Genomic DNA, 24125 nt, shown 5'->3' with positions numbered 1-24125 from the left:
ACCCGATTCATGGGTTGGGAGGATTAACATCATTAAAAGGCAATATTTCCCAAAGCACTGTACAGATTTTGGAATAATTTTAAGGCACCAATGATGGAACCAGGGATGTAACTAAGCCAATGGCACTTGCCTTGGTGAGCGAGGTGCTAGGATTGAATCTCAAGGCAGTTTCTCAAAAGTGCAAAACTTCTAAGTAACAAACTTCACCAAGTTCACTTTTGAAATCAGTTTGGGTTTATTCTCTCTCCCGCTCTCGTTTTAGCTCTCTAATTTTCGAAATAAAGCTATTTACTTCAAGCAATAAACTCAGCCCTGTTGAAACATCTTAATTTTGGGGCCGGAGAGATAGCATGGAGGTAAGGCGTTTGTCTTGCATGCAGAAAAACAGTGGTTCGAATCCCGCATCCCATATGGTCCCCCAAGCCTGCCAGGACAGATTTCTGAGTGCAGAGCCAGGAGTAACCCCTGAGCACTGCCAGTGTGACCCAAAACAACAACAACAACAACAACAACAACAACAACAAAAACCCTAAACATCTTAATTTCAAGTTATATGTCAATAATATTCCACAATGTTTTTAGAAACTTATGATTACCTTTAAATTTGTAAAACTTTTACAGATGAAATTATATTAGTAATAGGTTGTCGATTTTATTACTTTTATTCATTTATTGTTATAGATTAGAGATATAAGAAAATTCATACCCTAATGCTTAACAAAAATAGGAAAACAAACATGACTTATAATTATACTTATAATGAAATGCATTTTATTTAGTCTTCTAAATGACTTTTTTTTATTTTATATGCTTTCACAGAGCATGTTCAAAATAAATTATGATATGAAAATTAAATTTTTCCTAAGACTTAAGATTTATGACAAGGGGAGAACAAAGAATAAGAAAAAATGATAATTATCAAAGTGGTGGAAATGTAATAATAATATTAACTGAATATTTGAACCACAGACTTATATCTTTAGTGGATAATAATTAATAGAAGCAGTTTAAATATGCTAACGGTATGTAATTACAATATTTAATTTTACTTAAAAACAGCAACTGTGGGGAACTATTTAGAAGATCTAATAAACTAGTAATTGAACACAAATGTAGATTAAATGAAATGCAAACTAAAACAGATTACGTGACTAAAGACATAACTTAAATTACTTGTACATCCTGATGGATTCTAGAACCTTTCAGGATATTATTTAGAGAAACACACTGAAGAAGAGAATTCATATATTATTAAATCAAAAGCTACAAGATATTCAAAAGCATAGTTAAAAGTATACCAATATTAAATGATGGCAGGTAATTTTAACATCCCTTTAGAGAAGTACTTTCTTTCAAAATATGTTTAATATTTTATAACATGGAAAATATCAAAAAACTATATTATATGTTAATAAGTAATTATAAATACAAATTTATAAATAAATAATTACAAATAAAATAGAATAGGTTAAATAAATATCTAGGAACTAAGTTTACTATACAAATTAGCAAAATACCTATACTTTTTTATAGTACATATTTTTTATTATACTAATAGTTTTTATTTTGACCAAAGTGGATTACATATCTTCCACAGTAATATTTTAGATACATATTAACACTGAAACAGGGGAATTCCCACCACCAAAATTGTATCCCTCCACCCTTGTTTTCAGTATGCATCCCATATCCCCCTCCCTTACCCCCTGGGCTGCTAGTATATGTGGTCTCCTCTGTGTCTAGCTTGTAGGTTGGGTATCGATTCTGTTGTCGTTGACTTTGGATTTGGTGTTTAAGTCTATTCATTTTTATTACTACTTAATGATCTTACAACTGTTTAGTTTTGGTACCCTCCATTATTTCCCCCTCAATGTGAGAGGCGGGGCAAGATGGTTCAAGTTATGTGGTTCTGTTTGAAGAGAAGAAAAGAAATAAAATGGGGTAAATATCAAACAAAACAAAAATGGGCAGAGTCCTTTTAGAGGCTCTAAACATCAGTTTGAGAAAAGAAAGGGAAAAAAGAACAGCAACACCACAATACAAAAAGAAAAATCAAACAAAAAATTCAGTGGGCACTACAGCAATAAAGACAAACACTACATAATAACCACAGTCCTGAAATAAAAACTAATATTTAATCCTTGGCTCAAAAGTATTAGTTCTAAAATAAGTATGAATTTCAAAATGTAGATGAAAAATTACTAATCTCTATAAGTGAATTATAGGAAAAACATAGATACAAAATAGGAACATTTGCAAATGTTAAACAAATAATGGGAAAGAAATATTGAAGATCACAAATAGTGGAAGACTAGGCTTAAAGGACCCTGACTTCATTGCTTCCACAAATCTTTGAGCATATTACTCAATGCCATTGTACTTTCTACTGGAGGTAACGGTTTGAAAGTAGTGCAATAAGCCATAGTTTTGGAAACTTGACTTTAAATGTTCCTTTAAATACTAAAGTGAGATTTTGTATGGGGAAGAAGGTGGGGAAAAGCCATGTATCATAATACTTGAGGGACCCTGAGGTGTTAGAAAGGAAATCCAAGATATTTATAAACAAAGCATATGTTCCAGCAATGTGTGCCTCTTCCATCCTTCACTTGAGTTTTATAACCATAAAAAATGCATGTGAAAATATATAGTAAGACTTAGTATAATTTTATGAGAGCAATCTTTTATCTGTCTCTCTCCAGTATAACTTCAATCAGCATCATATCAAGTTGTGAAAAATTTTTGTGGTTTAATTTTTATAGCCAAATAATATTCCATTTTTTAAAAATCTTTCTTTCTCCAGTTATCTTTTATTTGGATACTTAAGTTGTTTCAGTTTTTAGGTATTGTGAATTAGGCTACAATGAGCAAAAGAAAAGCCAAATATTATTTTGAAATAGTGCTTTCACTAACAACTAAAAATTATAAATATGCATTTCCAAATCATATAAGCATAACTGATACAAAATAAGAGCAATATTAACTTATACTTAACTCTTAAGAAAAAAGACTTAAAATATATATGTTTTTTAAACGGAAAGCAAACTTCTTTATTGTACACAGTACAGAATATAACACACCTTGGCAGGATGCATACTGCCCTGTGCAGGGAAAAGTACTTCAAATCAACTGGCAGATTAAAAGCCTTTCTGCACTGTAGACTTTCCACATTCTGAAAAAAATATAAATAAAATAAAATATATTTAAAATAAAATTTAATTTAAATAAAATAAAATTAAAACATTTTTAAATAATTTTGATTTTTTGAAAAAAAATTAAATTTTCATACTTAACTCATTCGTGTAAAGCTTATATTTTATTGATAAAAACTTTTAGAATAAACCTCTTTTAATAAGAACAATCAAAATAAATATTTGTTATTTTTTGATTCATCTGAACTCACTTTTATAAATTTAAGTTCTGTACAGGAAATAACTTATATGGAATTATGGAATAAAGTTCTTAGGGTTATTTTAAAAAGTCTATAAAAAGTATATAGTTATTATAGTGTCTTTTATATTCTTTTTTGTTGATAAATATGTAATGTTATGATATGAGATATATATGAAATGTCCTCATATGATGAGCATATTCGAAAGTAGCTAAACATCTATAGTTTCAAATAAATTAAGTCATATTATTAGAACTCAAATTTTGAGATTAATTCTTTTTCTTTCAAAGCCATTTCTCATCCTCTTTGCTTCTTTTTAAGTCGTCCTAAACTTCTGCTCACATAATTAGAAAACATCCACTTTCTTTGTCTCAATCATGTCCTTCAACATTATTAAAGCCATCCAGACAAAAACTTATTTTTATTTAATTCTTCTGGACTCTGTTCCCTGTTTTCCATCCAAAACTCCTAGTCCTGCTGAGGCATTTGCAGCCTGTTTCCTGAAATCTATTGGCTTCTCTGCTTTGATGTCTCCATAACATCCCTCTTTCAGACTGACATCAGACAGTTTTCATTGAATCACTGCCCAGGTGTTTTTTTTTTTTTCTTTTTTTTTTTAAAGCAAGCAAATAAAAAAAAATCAAGAAATAATTTGAAAGAAAAACCAATGATCCATATAATAAAGTCCAAAAGGTATTTCTCATAGCATTATGACATTTAAATTACTTTCTCACACTCTGAATATCAATAGTGATTCCTCATTTTTGCCACACCTTTCTGAAGGCAGATCATACTAGAAGGAAGAATAGGTCATGAAGAATAATGGCCAGAGACAAATTAAATGAGTTTTTAAATCAAAGCCAGTCATTCATAAATGTTGTGTGACTTTGAGGGAGTTTCAGGTCATCTCTATTCTTCACTGGCCTCATCTTAAAGCACTAGTCCCATAGAGAAGCTTTCTGCAGAAATTTGTTAAGCAAAAAATAAAAAAATTAGTGGGCAGGCAAGAAAATGTGTCTATACATATGCTCTTATGTCATACAGTCTAGTTTTATTTAAATCAATCCTTTATAAACTCCTTAGAGAGAGACTCCAGTGACCTAGTTAGACACACTGAAAATGATCACTTAAAAGTCTAGTCTACTGATAGATCAAACATCAGCCACTTCTTTAAGTTGACTTGATTAGGCATATATATTCCTAATATATGTATATATGATTATATAATATATTGTAATATACAATATTATATTATAATATCAAATATATAATATATATTACTTTTTTCCTTTGAAGGTGCCTACAATTAAATTGTTTTATCCTTACAATACATATACTCTGTCACTGGGTTTTCCCTGTCCCCAATTAAGTTATATGGTCCCCCAAGCCAGGAGCAATTTATGAGTGCATAGCCAGAAAAACCCCTGAGCATCACAGGGTGTGGCCCAAACAAACAAAAGAAAGGCAAAAAAAAATAAGATATGGTTTAAATTACACACAACAAAACAAGTTTGTTATATGAGTTCAGTTCAGTGAGCCATGACAAATAAATGCATTCTTGGAGCCACAATCCTTATCAAGAGTGGAATATTCACTTCATCTCTAAATGTTCTTTGAACCCTTTCTGTGATGTATACACAATTCACCTCAAACTCAGATAACCACCAGCTGCTTCTTGTCATTATACATTATTTTGTCTGTCAGTAAGTCTTAATTTTTAACCAATTTTCTTATACTTCAATCAGTATAATCTGATTCTATATAATAAACTAAGTGGCAAAATATAGACATGCAAATAGATAATATTAAAATACTATATACAATATACTAGCTATTTTCTGGGGTACAGAACAGGGATACATTTTTGTTGAAAATAGAAAGTATTCTGTACTTTTAATTCTTGAAACTTTTTGTTTGCTTATCTTTTCCTCCTTCTTTTAAAGTAAACCCCTAAACTAGTGAGACAAAATATATTTATTAATATTCTGGATCCCTAAGCTCCCAAAAGGTAAAATAATGGTAATAAGAACCTTATAATATAGGGTAAAAATTCTTCCTTACTTCTTGTGCCATTGTTCTTCAGGAAAATTTATTAGTGGAAAAAAAAAGACCTTTCCCTGGAATTTAGCCTAAATTTCTGAATAATAGGAAAGGACACTCCAAGAGTGTCAGGAAAGTTTTGGCATCAAGGATCAGCTTTTCAGAGTAGCATTCTGCACTCTCTTGCTACTGAGGACAAATGCTTTCGCAGAAGGTGTGCAAGAGCACAGAGGGAATTTGGGATTGGGGTTAGTATGAGGACAGACATGAGGTCAGGTTGACTAGTGGGCAGGGGACAGGCCGGATGTTGTCTGCAAGCCCAAGCTTGATACACACACTTACACAAAGGGGGCCGGAAAGTGCCTGGAGGAAGCCCGCGCGTCACTAGGGACGGAGCCGGGACCCTGGAGCACCCGCCCTACAACATCCTTGATCCAGCCAGCACTCCAGCAGCATTCCTGCTACCTCCACAGCCACTGAGGTCGCTGCCAATGAAACTCCTTCCGCTCCTAGGTGAGTGCCCTGTGCCCTGTGTCAGGCTCCTAGCTAGAGGGTAAGGTCCTTTGTAGCAGAGGGGATTTTTCCAGGAGAAACCCACTTGCCAAGTGCTTTTGGCTAAGTCTGCAAGGCAATTGATGCTGCACTTCTCAGGTTGTTTTTCCCTTTGGCCTTTCAACTGTGGAATGGAGAACCCCATGCTCAGGGACTAAATCATATTAAAAAAAAAATTATGCTGAAATGAGTGTTCAGAGTTCACTCAAATCTCAGACTGTCTTTTCTGCTGTTCTTTCCTTAAGAAATTTGAGAAATCCAAACATTAACACTTGTCGAATATTTCTAGCCCCAATTAAGGGTATGGCTAGTCCAGGCTTATGGTTCACATAAAGGACAATTTTATTAATGCTGGACATAGATAATAAATAGAGGGTTTGAAAGCAAGATAATTCTGGTATAGACATATCTGTAGGCCCAAGTAAGCCTGGAGCTTAGAATCTACTTTTTAAGAGTACTGTGTCATGAGATAAGGACAATTTATCTTAGATGATTGTTTCAGAACAATAACTTTGCATGATTCATAGCCGTCTATTTCCAACCAGGCTTGTCTTGAGGAGGCCTGAGACAACAACAACAAAAAAGAATGTTTTATGCTCTTTCTTATCATTTTTAAGCAGCTCTCAAAATACCACTTCAACTTTGTTTTAACTAACTGCAGCACATTTGTTCACTTATGTTTAATTTTATTAATGATGCTCTTTCTTTCATGTAAAGAAGTGCAATCTTTTATCAGTATGAAGTTTTGTCTTAATATTTATAAAAGTGAATATATACTTTCTAGTAGATATATATTTGTAGACATACACGTATATCTTTATATATAGTAAAAAGACATCCTAAAACATAATTAGTACACAGAAATATTACATTTGACTCTGGATATTCAATTTCTGGACACTCCACTCTGCATTTTAAAATTACATAATTTAAATTTGAAAAGTTTCAATACTCTTTCCACTCTGTTTTTTGTTTTTCACTGAATAATTCCCAGAGATTGCTTAAAATCAACAAATTCCTTTTCACAGTGAGTGAGGAGTGATCCTAAGGTGCAATGATCTAAGAAAATTGTTTTCCCTACAAATTAAGATTGTTTACTCCATTTTAGTTTTGTTGAGATTTATTTGGTAAAAGGAAAAAATTGAGACTGAAGAATAATGTTAATATTTTTATTTGTTATGATGCTGGTTTTTTTTTTTTTTAGTTAAATGACCCCTTCTGGTATTCTTACAATCATTTATCTAAATAGGGATTAGAGACATGGGTGTTTATTGTAGAATAAGTCAACAATCAGGAGAGAATTTTCTTTCTTATTCTGAAAATGTGTCTTTATTTTTTATAGTGGTTTTTTCCACTTTGCTGAATTATAGCTACACTCAAAATTGCACAAAAACTCCTTGTCTCCCAAATGCAAAATGTGAAATACGGAATGGAGTTGAAGCCTGTTATTGCAACATGGGATTTTCAGGAAATGGGGTCACAATTTGTGAAGGTAAACAATCTTTATTACTCTTTTTGAATGTGATTTCTTTTCTTTAATTCTGAAATTAAGTTGCTCTACTTTATAATGTTCGATCTCATCCTGAAACAACAGGTCTTAGATAAATAAGTTTGAGCTGCCCAGTTAAAAATATATATTAAGTTATTGAATTTGGATATTTCCACATATAGATTAGTCTTTGTGTGTGTATTCTTTATCTAGAAAGCTAGGTTGAAAAGAGCAAATTGGGGACAAAGGTAGAGAGTAATGTGCAGGTTGTACTGGAATGAATTGTCTTCAGATAACTTTTAGCACAGAACCAGTGTCAGTGTTGAGTGATACAGAGAAAAAGCAAGAAAATACAACAATTTTGAAAATAAGGTCATGAAGATATCTCAGTGTCTAACAGCATAATATGCACACATTAGCAAGATTCCAAGTTTGATCCTCAGCACTGCATGATATCTAAAACACTACCTGGTACATACATGAAGGCCTCCAGGACCATTGGGCTAAATTAAGCAGAGTTATAAGAGTTATAGCACCAGACCCTGAGCATTTAACAGGAGGACTATATAGTCCCATGTGCACTAGTCACTGTTTGGGAGACTTATCCCTCAAAAAACTGTTCTGAAAGTTCATTTTTTCTCCATATATGTAGAATCCATGTACAAAACACAGTCTAGGCTAAAACATACTGCTCCTTTTAGTGTGCAATTTAATTTATGATCTGATAATTAGAATATCATCTTGTAATCAAATTTTAGTGCTTTCCTTATCTATAGTCTTCCCATTACTATTTCCTCACAACTTACTGAATCCTTCTTTATTTCTATTTAATTTTAGCAGAATCTAGTTTGAGTTGGGTCAATAGAATAACTTTCAATATAAAAATGCAGAGAAAAAGAAGCTCCAAGTCATAAAAATTAGTTTTAAAATATAATTAAATGGCAAGTTCAAATTAGAACTGTGTTGTATTGCACTGCTAAATGTATTTAAGATAGCACAGACTTTTTCTAATTAAGCCAGAGGAGTGCACGTTTTTAATATTGCATGTGTTTGCTTATGGCATTAACAATTATATCTCGTGATTCAATTTGATAGGCTCTTAAAAAAGATTAAATATGCAGCATACGAAAAACTAAACCTCATCATAATTAGTTTAATGTGTAAAAAATGTAAAGCAAAGCTACAGTGTTTTATGGCACATTAGATCAAGCAATTTCAGCTTATAGAGACAGTCAAATTTTGTAATATACTATTCTACAAGCACTACAAAATTCTTTCTATAAATAATCTTAAATTGTTATTGTGTGCTTAATTGAATAGCATTATGAGATATTGATAGTTGTGTGACCTTCAAAGTATTGCATCATATATATTAATGTGCTTTTCCATTTATTATTATAAGTTCTATAAAGTATTATACAGCAGTTTTGTCTTTTTTTGCTATTTACTTTAAAACTGTTATCATTATCATTACTAACATGAGTAATTTTTGAAATTTTATATGTTAATTAGGCAACTAGTTAATAATCATTATTTAATGATTTATTTTAGAATGTTCCTTTTATTATCCAATGCAATTTTCCCCAGCTTTGCCTAATTTAATAGACAACTAATAGAGAGAATTATTTACACTAGGTTCTGCACTCAGGGATCACTCCAAGTAGATTTTGGGGACCATCTGGAGTGCTGAGTATATGGGGTGTGACTAAGATCAAAGCACAGGCAGAGTGCATGAGGCAAACATCTTTCCCTTTATACTCTCGGGTTCAGAAAAAAGTTCTAATAGTAGTGTATTTATCTCATGTAATAATATTTTTATTAAGAACTACTGATCACTTACATCATCATACTGCACTGAGTTTAAAATATCAATTAGTATAAACTTTATTATGTCAATATTTTCATTTATTTAAAGAGAAAGCCTTACAAAAGTTAAATGAGTGTTTCAATTACAAAACAGTGACAAGCCTAGAATTGAGATAATGTCTGATTGTAGAACCAATGTTCCTACTCAATATGTAATACTCTTAGGCCCCTGATTACCAGGCACTATTGTGCCCTTTGATTAAAAATTACACTAATTTTTTGGGGGGCGGAGTGATAGCACAGCTGTAAGGCATTTGCCTTGCAAAAGGCCAACACTGTATGCACCCCAGTTCAAATCCCAATATCCCATATGATCGCCTGAGCCTTCCAGGAGCGACTTCTGAGCACAGAATCAGGAGTAACTCCTGAACACCGTCAGATGAGACCCCAAAACCAAATAATAAACCAAATAAATAAATTACATTGATTTTTATAAATCTGGGGAAAGTTTTAGAATGGTCTAAAAGGTAATGCAATATTTTTAGTGTATACATTGATATATTTGTATGTTTAACCAAGTTAAGAAAATACTTATAAATAAAGAACATTTACAAAAACGAGTGAATTGTAAATAGTACTTCTTAATACTGACAGATCTGCAAAGCTAATCAGCTAAAAGGATAAGCAATAACAAAGTCTAAGCAGATGGAAAATTTTGAGGTGGACCAGGAAATTCATAGTGTATTTGTATCTCAGAAGATCAGTAAGTTAAGTGTCAGAGGAAGTCTGGACCAGCAAAGTTTTTACCAGTCCTTGTGCACATGGTACACTAAGGTCCTGCCAGTTTTACTAGGACATTGGTCAAATTGCAGCTGAGAACCACCTAATCTGCATAAAATGAATGCTTGAATTCATTGAATTCACCTCCTTGAATTTTGACAGCCATGATTCTCAGGTTTAAGTCAGGAAATACTCTTTGCAGTAAAACGTGAGATAGTCTCAACCACCTCTTGGATCCAAATTTTTGTCTCTTCACAGAGAAATTTTCAGAAGAAAATATACAGTGAAGAATACTTTTAAGTAGGAAAAAATGAGGCACACAAGAAAAATCATGGACTTCTTCAGGAAAAAAACAAAAGGAATTTCTAAATTAAAATTTTTTACATATCTAAAGGAGAGGTTCAGAACTTCAAAATGAGTCCTTAAATTGTTTCAGGAGTCTGATTATATAGGGTATTTTTTCAAGCTGTGTTCACTTGGGGTCCCTGTAGATAAGAGTTCATGCTTGGGAACATTGTCAAGGAAAAATACTTTGAACTTGGGCAGCCTTTTCATTCCCTGAATCTTATCAGTGCCTTTATCCCAGCCTGTGAATTGTCTCCAGAGATACTAGGTTTGAGCTGGCTGGAGAATAATTCCATTTGAGATAATATCTTGTCTCTCCAAACATTTTTTTTTTTAATTTTATGGCTTCCTGAAATTCATTGCCAAGAGGCCCTCTCACCTCTCTGCCTAGTTCAAATGGGGCTGGATTCAGAGTGGCAAATAGAGAGACTGCATTCTGTTGCCAAAGAAAAACCACCCATTGTTAGGTATGAACTAAAACTGAGTTATAGAATAGTGTGAATTGAAGAAGTTGGCCTCCCAGGTAAAGTAGAAGTTCACTAACAAAGGTTAATTCACAAAACTTAGATGTATGATCTATAAAAAATATATTCAATATTTGTGCTTTCATTCTAATTTTTGCTATTTCTACCCAATATAATATTTAAATTTCAAAACAATCTTTTAAAATAAATGAACAGATGTTAGATGCTAGAGAGAGTTCAGGGTTTAAAATGCATGCTTTGCATATACGCAAGTTATGTTTTATCTCTGACAGGAGCAGATGTAGTGACACTGAGTGCTAAAGGGTGTCTGATGTGCAATTGTAGGGCTGGAGCAGCAGAACTGCATCCTCAGGCAACACTGTCCCACCACTGTGGTTATTGCATAATCTCTGGAAAAGATTCCTGAGTCTTCTGCTCATTCTAAGGAGGCCAAATTTAAGAGAAGATTAAGGAGAAAAGGAACAGGAGGAGTATAGTAAGGAGAAGGGGAAGGACAAGGAATGGTTTCATTTTCTTCTATTGACAATGCTCTAGGTCTAGGACCACCAGGGATACACTTGGAGGTGGTAGGAGAGGAGACTTGCAGAGTAGCACTTGAGCTATGATCCTGACCTTTGACACCTGGCTACTGTGATTTTTTTAAAATTTTTCATCAGGTACCATCATATTTCTAAGAGCTTATCTGAAATCTTTCTTATCATTTTAAATTTATTATACTTCTGTGGTATTAGAATTGGAACTAGAGAAACAACTAGGGTCAGAATGTTCTCTTTCATTATCTCATCTTTCCCTCTTACTTCCCTCTTACTACCCCTCCATTTTCTTTCCTCTTATCCCTATCCTTCTTTTCTTCATCATCCCAAAAAATGTCTACTAACTTTGAAATATTGTTTAAAGAATATTTATATTGTAAATATATGCTTCAATAATATTACACAATCATATTTCTTGCTTAATATGTATGCTACTAAGCATTTTGAGGAAATTATTTTTCTTTTTATAAAAAAATTATTTACTTGTGGCCAGAGTGATAGCAAAATAGATAGGGTGTTTGTCTGCCTTATATATGGCAAATCCAAGTTTGATCTCTGACATTCCATATGGCCCCCCAAGCCTGCCAGAAATAATTTCTAAGTGCAGAGCCAGGAGTATCCCCTAAGCACAATCAGGAATGACCCCAAAATAAAAAAATATAATTAAATAAGAAAAATTAAAAATAAAATAAAAATTGCTTAAATGCCTAACAGTTGTTTTTTAAATAATTACTCTTATATATTAGAGAAATGATTAGGCAAACTAATACTAATGCAAACTTGAAAAATGTGAACTCTGATATGATTTTAATTGTGCATCATATTTGTGTAAGTGGTGTATATTCTCTTGTAATTTCTAATACAGGAAAATGTGACTTTTTAAAAAATGATAATTAGCTTAAGATTTATTTGCATTACATGTAGCTGATTTTTTCAGGGTTTTTTTTTTGAGGACCACACCCAAAAAGTAACTCAGGGGTTACTCCTAGCTATGCACTTAGAAATCACCCCTGGCTTGGGGGATCATATGGGATGTCGGGGAATTGAACCATGGTTTCTCCTAGGTCAGCGCATGCAAGGCAAACACCCTACTGCTTGCACCACTGCTCTCGCCCCAATTTCTTTGAATTTTATTCAAATAATTGAAATAATTCAAATAATTGGAATACTTTTTTCCATTGAAATCCTTTTGCTGGGCTGAAAAGATAGTACAGCAGATAGGGTGTTTGACTTGCAACCAACTAACCAAGATTTGATTCCTGGATATCCACATGGCCCTGAGGGCCTGAAAGAAGTAGTTCTTTTTTTTTTCTTTGTGAAAGACATTTATTCTGAGGTTGTTTCATCACCTTAATTATCTTTCATTTTTAATATCTGTATCATCAGAATTTTTTTATAATTTTTATTTTGACCAAAGTGGCTTACATATCTTTCACAGTAAAATTTTAGGTACATATTAACATTGAATCAGGGGAATTCCCATCACCAAAGTTGTCTTCTCTCCACTCCCATTCCCATCTTGCATCCCAGCCCCCGGGTTGCTAGTATAAGTGGTCCCCTCTGTGTCTAGCTTACTAAGTAGTGATCGTACAACTATTTGATCTTGGTGCCCTCCGTTATTTCCTCCTCTGAAGACTAAACGATGAGCACCATCAGGTGTGGCTCCAAGACAAAAATAAAATAATTTTTCTTGTTCTAGATATATGATCTCTTTTGTCCTTTGATAAAATATACACAATAGGAAAACAAAATTTATCCCAGTAACTAGGTGGAACTTATTAAAATATGTCTGTTTCAAGCAGAGCAACTCAGAGCACTTGGAAATAGCCCCTCAGCACCACCAGTGGGTCTCAAGATGCAACACCTCTCAAAAATATTCAATCCATAGATTATAACTCCTTAATATAGAAAATACTAGTCAACAATTTTATAAAACCTTTCTTAAGGTAATATTTATCAAAAGAAAGAAAAACCTAATGTGTTCGCTGAGTTCTGCTGATAAACTTCACAAATTCAAAACTAAAAAAATCACTGATCAGAGTAGACAAACAATGTCATTTTCTTATTTTTTTTTGATTTTTTTTAATTTTTTATTTTTCATTATGAGAACAAGGATGCAAAGAAAGAGGAAAAGGTAAAGTTACAGTGGAAGGACAATCACCCATAACATAATTCTCAGAAGTCCCCTTGCTGATATCTTAACTTTGAAATCTCAGCCAAAGAACATTAAGATAAATAAGACAGAATCCATGTACAATTACTTTGTCCCTCAAGTCCCCAGATTGTAGCACATTATAATATTTCTTAACAGCACACAAGGCAATCTAAAGCCATAAAACATACGTAACTCCTTAAACATTACAAGTATAGTATTTTTTTACATTTCCATATACATGCATATTAGCTTAAGTTAACCTCAAATTTTAAGTGGGTTCTTTTTAAGGATTAGAGTCAAAACAGCACAGTAAAAATGGTGTTAGAGTGGCAATTGTTGTTTGCATAGGCCCACCAAAATATGAGGGACACGGAAAGAAATAACCTTGGCCTAAATACAAAGAGGCCCGACCCATGAAGTTTTCTGGCACAAGACCAAATCTAGGCTCCAGGCAAGCTTGATCGTCCAATCCATGACACTGTCTGTAGTGCCAACACACTTTTATTTTTCACACAGTCTCTGTTGTTGGTATCATATTTCTGTATTAAAGATCCTTGAATCTTCATATCCTATATTGAAGTCAGGATGTGGAGCGTCCTCTTGTTTCACCTCACAATCAAAGAGCAATGCAGGGAGCCCTGTCCTGTAAGCAGGTCGTTGTTGTTGTTAAGTCTTCTCAGTGTTAAGGGAAGTCTCTTTTGAGCAGGTCGATGTTTGAGCAGTGTAGGGTCTTCCGTGGTACAGGATTGGTTCCAGGTGATGTTATAGACTAGCCTGGATGTTTCGTGGATGGCTTCCCTGGTTCAGGGGTGAATGGAAAATGCCCTTTCTTCAGAGGTCTGTGCCAGGTCGTTATGTCAATGTTCAGGGTGTAAGGTCCCTTTGCACTAAAAGATTTGTGTGTTCCAATCTCTATTAGATAGGATCTTATTTGTATGTATTTTTCTAATCATTTTTATAAATCATTTTGTTTCCTAATTATCTTACTCCTGGTTTAGAATTTTCCCAGTAAGCTATTATGATGCGTTTTCATACGTTTTCTTCTTTTTTTTTTTTTGTTTTTTTGGGCCACACCCATTTGATGCTCAGAGGTTACTCCAGGCTAAGTGCTCAGAAATTGCCCCTGGCTTGGGGGGACCATATGGGATGAGGGGGATTGAACTGCGGTCCTTCCTTGGCTAGCGCTTGCAAGGCAGACACCTTACCTCTAGTGCCACCTCGCCCGCCCCTGTTTTCTTCATTTTTAAGATATTATTTTTAATCACTTAAAATGTAATATTCTTGAGATATATTTCTTACTGTTTTTTTAATTGTTTCCTGTTTTGCTTGTCTATGGGCTTCCTCCTGGAACTGTGCTCTCTGGCTACTCCTCGTATTGCTCTGGCAACCCTAGAAAGTTCTGAGAGATCAAACTAGTGTTTGTCATGTGCTAACATGAAAAATTCAATACCTTCTATATTATTTCTCTGGGTGCCACCTCAATTATTTAGGATCAGAAAAGTAACATATTACAAAGTACTAAAAGGGAAAAAATAAAAATAACATTGCCTAAGAGCTAATTTCAACAATTCTTCAACATTTTCTCATTGATGTATGACTTTATTAGAGTAATGACTTTTTTCATAAATGTATTATCATTATATGGGATAAAACTACCTATTATTGTATGTATATTCTATATTATATGTGCTAATTAAAAGAAAGACATCAATATTAATGCAAAATTTATTATCATTTTACATAATATATAAACATGGTAGTTGTCTTGTATTTTCTATTCAGTCATATCATTAGGAAATTAAAATCAAATAAATATTGTGCTCTAGACATTTAATTTTCCTACACCTTAATCCCGTGATTTTTAAAGAAAATTGTCAGTAGGAAAAGCAAGGGAATACAGGATATAGTACTTTCAATACCATAAAATGTCATGAGTTCAAATCCTTTGCTTATTATAGTGTTACTCTTTTGCCAACCTAAAAATTTATTCATCAAAACTAATAAGATATATTCTGAGGATTTGTTTGTTTGTTTTTGTTTTGGGGACACACCGGAAGCGTTCAGGGGTTACTCCTGGCTCTCCACTCGAAAATCGCTCCTTGTAGGCTTGGGGGATCATAAGGGGTGCCAGGATTCAAACCACTGTCCTTCAGCATGCAAAGCAAATGCCCTACCTCCATGCTATCTCTCTGGCCCCTATTATGAGGATTTAACTTATCTGTAGTTTAATTTTGTAGACATGGCATATTTCATAGTCAACATCTTTATTTAAAATTTAATATTTCTACATTTTATTTAAATTATATCATTATTTTACTTTTATTAATTATATTTTTTAATATTCTAGAAAATGGCCTTTAGATTTTCTTCTTTTTTCAAGAGTACACTATTTATGCTAATTTTAAAACTCCCTCTGAGCTAGACAAAATTTAAGCATCTTAGATGAATTTATTAATTTGATCCTTATGTAACTATTAAGTAAGTACTAAGATTATTCACAATTTATGGATTAAGTAAATTTCCCAGTAAATCTCATTGGTATAAAAAAATCAATTCTTTTGGTTTTATCTTCTCCTACCATTTTAAATATGCTGTTTCCCTATGACATTATTAAAACTATTAAAAAGATAAAATTTGTTTTCTGCATTTTTAAAATATCTTAGTGATTAGTTCAGGGAAGTTAAGACTATTTACAGATTTTATATTTTGACAAAATTTATAAAACCAGAAAAATATTTTAACTATTGTTTGCCCAATGCTTTCAAGCCCAGTGTACTGAAATATAGTCATTTAAGATGAGGTCATTAGAAGTTAAGGAATTGAAATGAGTTTATCAAAATAGAACTTCAAGCCATAAAAAGCAGCACTCTATACACAAAGTGAACTGAAGCAGATAGTGAATTTTCCTTATGGTCATGGAATCCTAGACCCTTCCCAGGTCAGAAATAAGTTTATCTAGCTGATTGAGTTGTTGTTTTCCAAAGCTTGTTCAGATTACATTCTCTATTCCTCATTGGCCTCCATTTCTATTTTGTTCCAGATAAGGCCAAGAAAATAATCTGAAAGGAAACTGTCATCTGCTTGAAGGAATTCTTGATAGTGAAATTTTTTGTTTATTTTTGAACCTAAGTATCTGAGATAATGCCTAAAAATTGCTGTATCTCACTAGTATAGAAAGAAAATTCAAAACTCTCACATTCTACGAAGTTATGATGACTGGCAGGCAAACCCTGTCATAATTAAGATTGTCCTTTAAATAAAAACATAAGGGTCATGTAAGGATAACCAGACACTGGAGAAGAGCCAACAATACAAGAACAAAGTTGAACAAAGAGAACAATTGACTGGGAAAATGGCATGTTTAGGAAAATAAAGTTGATTGAAGGGAAAATAAGTGGTTCTCAATAGTTGGTATTATAGAGAGTCTGGAAAAATATTTTTATCCAAGCAAAAATTATTGAAATAGGTTTGTAATTACAAAAGAAAGTCAATTTTAACACAAAAGCCTTTCCTTGACAACAAACCCCAGAATTATTTTATTACTCAATTCTTTGAGTCCTTTTTCTGTTGCATCTCTTATTTTGTAGCGAGGGTCATCAATACTGAAATTGCAAACCATGGTGCTAGAGGGAAATTTGTGTCATTGTTACAATCAGGGAAGAAATAGGTAACTCATGGGCAAAAATGTATAGAAGACCTCTACTAGAAGAGTATCTATCTGTCTCTTGGACCTCTAATTTTAACATTCACTTATTATTAAATCTGTACTTTAAACACTTTCTGAGAGGAAAGAAGGAAAGAATAAAAGATCAAAAGAACGAAGAAAAAAGAAATAAAGGAAGATACACTTTAAAAAATTTGTGATAGGGGCCGGAGTAATAGCCTGGAGGTAAGGTGTTTGCCTTTCATGCAGGTCATTGGTTTGAATTCCAGCATCCCATATGGTACCCAGAGCCTGCCAGGAGTGATTTCTGAGCGTGGAGCCAGAAGTAACCCCTGAGCACTGCGGGTGTGACCCAAAATAAAAATAAAATAAAATAAAATAAAATAAAAATAATAAATAAAAAAGTAAAAAAAAATCTGTGAAACCTCATGGCATTAAAAATAAAATTATTTTCCTAGATCAAAGTTTACCATCCATAGTCCTATTTTTATTCTCATCTGTGTTTTACAGCTAAGAATTAATAAATTAGACCTTTCATCATATGTAATTCTCTACCTACAAGATATTTTGATAAATTGTAATATTTTATACCAAGATTTATCAAGGTTCCTAATAAATGTTCAGCTGACATACTAATGTAAGTCACAAAAAGTTTGAATTTCAATCGCTCTATAAAATATAGATTAGATATTGCTAGAATTATTGTTTCTCCAATATTTAAAAAGTTGCATTATTATGAGATATTCATTTGATTTATATTGATTTTATTTATCTATTTATTTATTTATTTATTTATTTATTTATTTATTTATTTATTTATTTATTTTTGGTGTTTGAGCCAAACCTGGCAGCACTTAGGGATTACTCCTGGCTCTCACCTAAAAAGTCGCTCCAGGCTGGCTAGGGGACCATATAGGATGCCAGGGGTCAAACTTGAGTCCATTCCAGATCAGCTCCGTGCAAGGCAAATGCTTTACCACTGGGCTATCACTCTGACTCCTGCTTTATATTCATTTTAAAGTTCAGCTTTATTGGAAGAATGACCTTGATTTGACCATATTTTGATACACAAAATTGAAAGATTTGTCTTTTTGTGTCTTCTCTGGTTACTTCCACCATTTTGAAGAAATTTCCCTCCAATATTACAATACTTAGATAAAAAGTATAAAATATCATAAGCAAGAGGAAATATTAACAGAATAATTTTTATTAAAACATTAAGAAGCCTAGGGCCAAAGAAAATACAGGAGTTTGGGCACTTGCCTTGCCCCTGGCCTACTAGGGTTTGGTCTCCTGCATCCCATATATTTTAGACTGCCAGGAGTGTTTTCTGAATGCTGACCAAGAATAAGCCCACACACTGAAAGGTGTGCCTACTCCCCCTGAATCAAGTAGCATACAAAACCTTTTATATTTGCTTGCCTATTAGAGTTTTGTCACTGTAATATGTGATTATAAATACTTCTTTAAATAATAGTGTATGTATGTTAATATGGGAAGTGAGGAGGCTGCAAAACATGAAATTTTAAACTTGCCACCTATAATTTAATAAAATATTATTAATGAGAATTTGTTCTTTTATTTAAATTCCAAAAAAATTTTAAAGAGTATTTCTAACCAGAAATGAGTGGTGATTATGGAATTGAACTGATGTCTTTATCTTAATAAGAAACCTATGACCAATTTTCCTTATTCCCAACTAACCTAGGATAATTTATTTTCAGACAGTTTTCTTTGTATATTTCACAATAAATGGGATAATAGAAGTGTGTGCATTTAGGAAATAAATGGGATGCTTTTGAACTTAGAAATATATAACAGACTATTTTTTAAAATAATGTCTTTATTTAAGCACTATGATTTCAAACATGTTTGTAGTCGGGTTTCAGTCATAAAAAGAATACTTCACCAGTGGAACATTCCCACCACCAATGTCCCCCAGAGTCTTTTAAGAAGATTTTTCTCTCTCTTTTTTTTCTTTTGGAGGGGGTGAGGTAGGGTGTTTTGTGTCTACCCAGCAGTGATCAGGTCTTACTCCAGGCTTTTCACTCACAGATCATTATGGCAGTGTTCTGGGGACTACATGGATGCTGGAGATTAAATATGGTTAAGCCTTATGCAAGTCAATCACCCTACTCACTGTACTATTGCTCTGGCACAATGTTTCTTACTTCTATATGCTAAAATCTCTTTTATATTTTCTTGTATTTTCTGTTTGTCTTTCAAAATATAGAAATGCAGTATCAGTTCAATTTAAGTCTCCAGGAGTTGCACTGACTGAATGTACCATTTTCTTCCACATTTCTATTATAAAATATGACCTTTACACATAAATCTTAGAAGTGTGAAGTATGTATATCTTTTTTTGCTTTATAAGTTTTACAATAACTTTTAGTTTACATGTTATTAAAATATCTGCCTCACTTTTATCATTCCTCCAAATACATTGACCTTTTGAAATACTTTACATAAAACTAAATTTAGTCTTTAGATGACCATTAGGGATAAAACTTTATTTTTAATATATATAGGTACAAATAAAGTACTTTTATTTAAAATTTTATTGATTAAATTTGATGATCAATTTTTATTAAAATAAGCTAACTGATCACATCAATGAATTCTAAAGACAAAATATTTTAGTCTATTGCAATAAAATATTTAATTAGAAATTTATTTACAAGTGAAAGTATATAAAATACAATATCCCTCCACCGTATGTTTTATTGAATTTTTTAAATATACTTTATCATCTCTAGAGCTATTTTATTGTTTTAAGAATATTTATACTATATAGCATTGCTAATGGAATAACATGATTACATATTAAGGTGATGTGACAAACTTATTAAGAAAATTATAAGTGTATTGTCTCAGATCATTCTGTACATCCTGTCTACCTGAGACATAATTTTATATTACAGTCTATCAAATGCTGTTAGTCCTAAGGATCTGAATTTATAGAAGACTTGCATGATTTCTTATGAGAAAATACTACATGTAATGTCTAGTATAGAGCATTTGCTATGTAAATATATATCTCAGATAGTTAAATGTTAAGAAACAGTAAAAAGCATATTTGTATGGCATAAAATTGTTTCTTTTTTTTCAAATATTAAGACATTACAGCCAAGCTATTGACTGTTAGGCCTTAACTATTTTGATTCATTGCCACTGACTAGAAATGGAATATAAAAATGGTTGAATTGCTATGTAATAACTTGAAGCTTTGAGTAAAAAAAATTATAACAAGAAACAATTTTTACTAATGACAATTGAAATAAAGAGAAATAACTTAACAACTGAAATATAATAGATGATACATTTGAGTAGTTTGAGTCAGTTTTCATTAAAAATGCATTTTGTGTCCTTGGAACTACAAACCTCAACTTCTACATGGAAATTTTACAAGGATATATATACTGTAAAGTAAGATTTTTTATTATTAAAACGATTTTCCATTATTTTATGTCCATTTTTAATATTAAAATATGGATTAGTATTAGTTTCTTTATAATTATTTAAAAGTTCCCAAGTAAATTTTGAAGGAAATGCCAGAAATGTTTGCACCTTGTACTTTTTATAAAGTAGGAAATAGAGATATGGAGACTTTGGTTTCTTTTTTGGCCATGGAAAGAGATAATGACTTTCTCTGGGAAGATTAAAATCTAACCAAACATTGTAGGCTATTTATAGAGTAAAAAGCCCAGTGCCATTTGTGAAAATGCTATCTGGGAGAAAAACCCAATGAATGATTTTCTGTACAGTATTTTTTAGGTACAAAGATTTAATTTAGAGATTATGTTTGAAAATAAAATTTACTGTATGAGTGTTTTTGGCTGATAAGAAATTGATTTTGTGACCTTGCTGAACATTAATTGAAATATCTGGCTATAAGGTTTGACTAGGTTTAGAGAATCATGTGTATTTGGAACCAGATTATTCTTTCACCCCGAACTCACAAGTTAATTACTTGGTCACCATTATAAGGACAGAAGCAAAGTTTTGCTATTATGACATCTGAATAATCTCCTTTCATTGTGGAACAAATAGGTTTTATTAGTGGGTGAAGTGTATCTCTTCAATTTATTTGAATGGTATTATATTGTTTAACTATAGTAAATCATATACATTTCTTATATTTAAATAATTTCTTAATATTATATATGTCAAATAAAATATATATTTTCAAATGAGCCCATTGAGACTTAATAATGCAATGCTATTTAAATTACTCAGTAATTTTTATAATGTAATTTTTTATATTTTTATATAATGTAATTTTTATGTTAAATATAATGGAGAAAGTTATAAAGTCAGTAGTTTAATAGCTATAGTCCCATATTGTGATTACAGAAGGCAAAGTGTATTGCACAGACTTGGGAACATTTTCAAGAAGTACCTTAATATATATATATATATATATATATATATATATATATATATATATATATATATATATAATTTCCAGAAAATTCTTTGGACTTTACTAATTACTAGTTTTCTTCAAAACAATACCCCAGCCAGGTACATATTATTTATTTAAATTTGGGAATAGAATTCCAAAGCTAAATGTATGTTATGCTTGTTCAGCAATATTTTGATGTTGGTTCTCTGCTGAATACAAACATTTCATGAGTCTAATAATTATTAAAATACATTTGAGGTATGTTTAACATTAGAACTTCAGTTGCTGTTATTTTTGTGCTTGTTTAATAATGTTGACATGTGCATACAACTAAATTCATTTTTATAAGATAGAACAGATTTAAGGTGGATATAACATTTCCACCTTAACTCTGCACATCTACAGCTTTTTTAATTGTTTTAAATAAGAGAGTTGTATATCCTTGTGTCAGTAATGTTCTTATCCCAGATTTCCTGGTACCATATGGATGCTAAGTTCTGAAGATAATTTCTGGACTTTTATAAACACAGAAATCTATTGAGAATACTAGAAAAGTACAACAATTCTCTGCTGTGTGCGCAATGCAAGAAGTTTAGCAGATGCTTGATTATAGTGTTATGTTTGTTCAACTAATGTTATGTTCATTGCAGCAGTTTCATAATCGAATACCATGTGGAAAAGAATGGGTTTTTAAATGTGTTTTGGACTTTGAAATTTGGTTTATTAGTAGAAAATATGTCAGAAGCCTTTCAGTAGATGCATTAATTGATGTGTTATAGTCAATAATCTTTTCAAACTGATCATTTAAAAATTGAATTGTCATTTAAAAAATAAGAAAATGAAGTTTTTAAGCTTAATTTAAGTATCTTTATATCATAAACAACTTTACAATTTAATTATTAAGTTGAGAAAAATCTGTATCTCATAAATTATTGGTAATGTAATTTTCAATTCTCTGTTTTGTCTTTGCTATTTTTTTGTTTTGCTTTGCCACACTCAGAGATGTTCCAGGTTTACTTTTGGAACTGTGGTTGGAGATTACTTCTAAAAGAAGTGCTCTGTAGACCATGTATGGTACAGAGAATTTGAACATGAACTAGTCACATTTAAGGGAAGATTTTAACTTTATCTCTTCTAAATTATTTTTATTCTTTTAAAATTTACATTACTTAGGGGCTGGAAAGATAGCTCAAGGGGTTAGGCATCTGCCTTGTCATCGCTAGCCTAAGAACAACCAGGGTCTGATACCTGGCGTTCCAGATGCTCCCCCAAACCAGGAGCAATTTCTGAGTGCATAGCCAGGAGTAACCCCTGAGCGTTACTGGGTGTGGCCCAAAAACAAAACAACAACAACAACAAATATATTACTTAAAGTGCAGATAGTTTACATAGTTGATTGTAATACATTTGTTTCAATGAAAGTGGGGACAAAATTACTAAAATAGAAGAAAGAAAAAGGTAAAAAAAGAAAAAGAAGTATAGTTACAAGCAAACTTGTGAAAATTACTGTATATTCAATGTGGTTAGAATTAGTCATTAGTCATTGTTAGAAGATTTAGTAAGCTCTTGTTGCCACCAGATGCTTCTGTTACTTCATTAGTTTCTGAATATTAGGTAACTTTAGCATTTATATTGCTATGCTGAAAATGGGGATGACAGTACTAAACAAAAAATGGAGTTGCTGCTGGGCCAGGAAGTCCAAGCCTTATTACTGATACTGCTTCTTCTGTGTGGTGGGTTTATAGCTGCCAGATCTTCTGCATAAACTTGAAGTAGGAGTGAGGATGTTCACACTCATTCCAAAAAGTTCTGGTGATATTAGCACAAATACCAGCATACCTGTAGTTGTAGTCAGATTGGTGTCTTTGCAGAGACTCATAGACTCATAGAACAGTGTTGAAGCAAGGCCATTGGTGGAATGGTGATTATGGATGATAGACACAGAAGGTGTGGGGTTTACAGGTGGAGACTTGTCCCACCATTCCCTCACAAAATTGCCAGCTTTCAGCTGCATGTCAGGTGTACCCATAATTTTATACATCTTGCTTTACATCTTTCAAGCACAAAGTGAGTCTTTAGAACTGGCCTAGTGAGGATATAATGAATGCATTTGTGGTAATTTTGCGTTTGTTTTGGCTGCCAAGTCTTCCAGAAGTATGGGAAGGTGGGGTGAATGTGCCCAAACTCACTCCAAAACACTCCTGGTGATATCAGCACAAATACTAGCATACCTGGAGTTTTTATTTATTTATTTATTTATTTATTTATTTATTTATTTATTTATTTGGTTTGGAGCCACACCCATTGATGCTCAGGGGTCACTCCTGGCTCTGCACTCAGAAATCACTCCTGACTTATGGAACCATAAGGGATGCCGGGGGATCAAGCCACAGTCTGTCCTAGGCTAGCTCTGGCAAGGCTGATGTCTTACCGCTTGTGCCACCACTTCTGCCTCATACCTGGAGTTTTGGTCAAATGGA

General features: G+C 32.5%; 1 protein-coding gene across 1 annotated transcript in view; it reads left to right on the top strand.

Annotated features, from left to right (window-relative positions):
- Window positions 1–5892: 5892 nt before the first annotated feature.
- ADGRL4 (adhesion G protein-coupled receptor L4) overlaps window positions 5893–24125 on the top strand; it is an 89810-nt gene continuing 71577 nt past the window's right edge. The window contains exons 1-2 of the mRNA XM_049771481.1: window positions 5893–5941; window positions 7323–7472. Coding sequence (XP_049627438.1) covers window positions 5920–5941; window positions 7323–7472 — 172 coding nt within the window. The 5' untranslated portion in view covers window positions 5893–5919. The remainder of the gene's footprint in view (window positions 5942–7322; window positions 7473–24125) is intronic.

This window comes from Suncus etruscus, chromosome 4 (assembly GCF_024139225.1).
Source record: "Suncus etruscus isolate mSunEtr1 chromosome 4, mSunEtr1.pri.cur, whole genome shotgun sequence".
NCBI classification, from domain to species: Eukaryota; Metazoa; Chordata; class Mammalia; order Eulipotyphla; family Soricidae; genus Suncus; species Suncus etruscus.
This window is presented reverse-complemented; position numbering and strand designations above follow the sequence as displayed.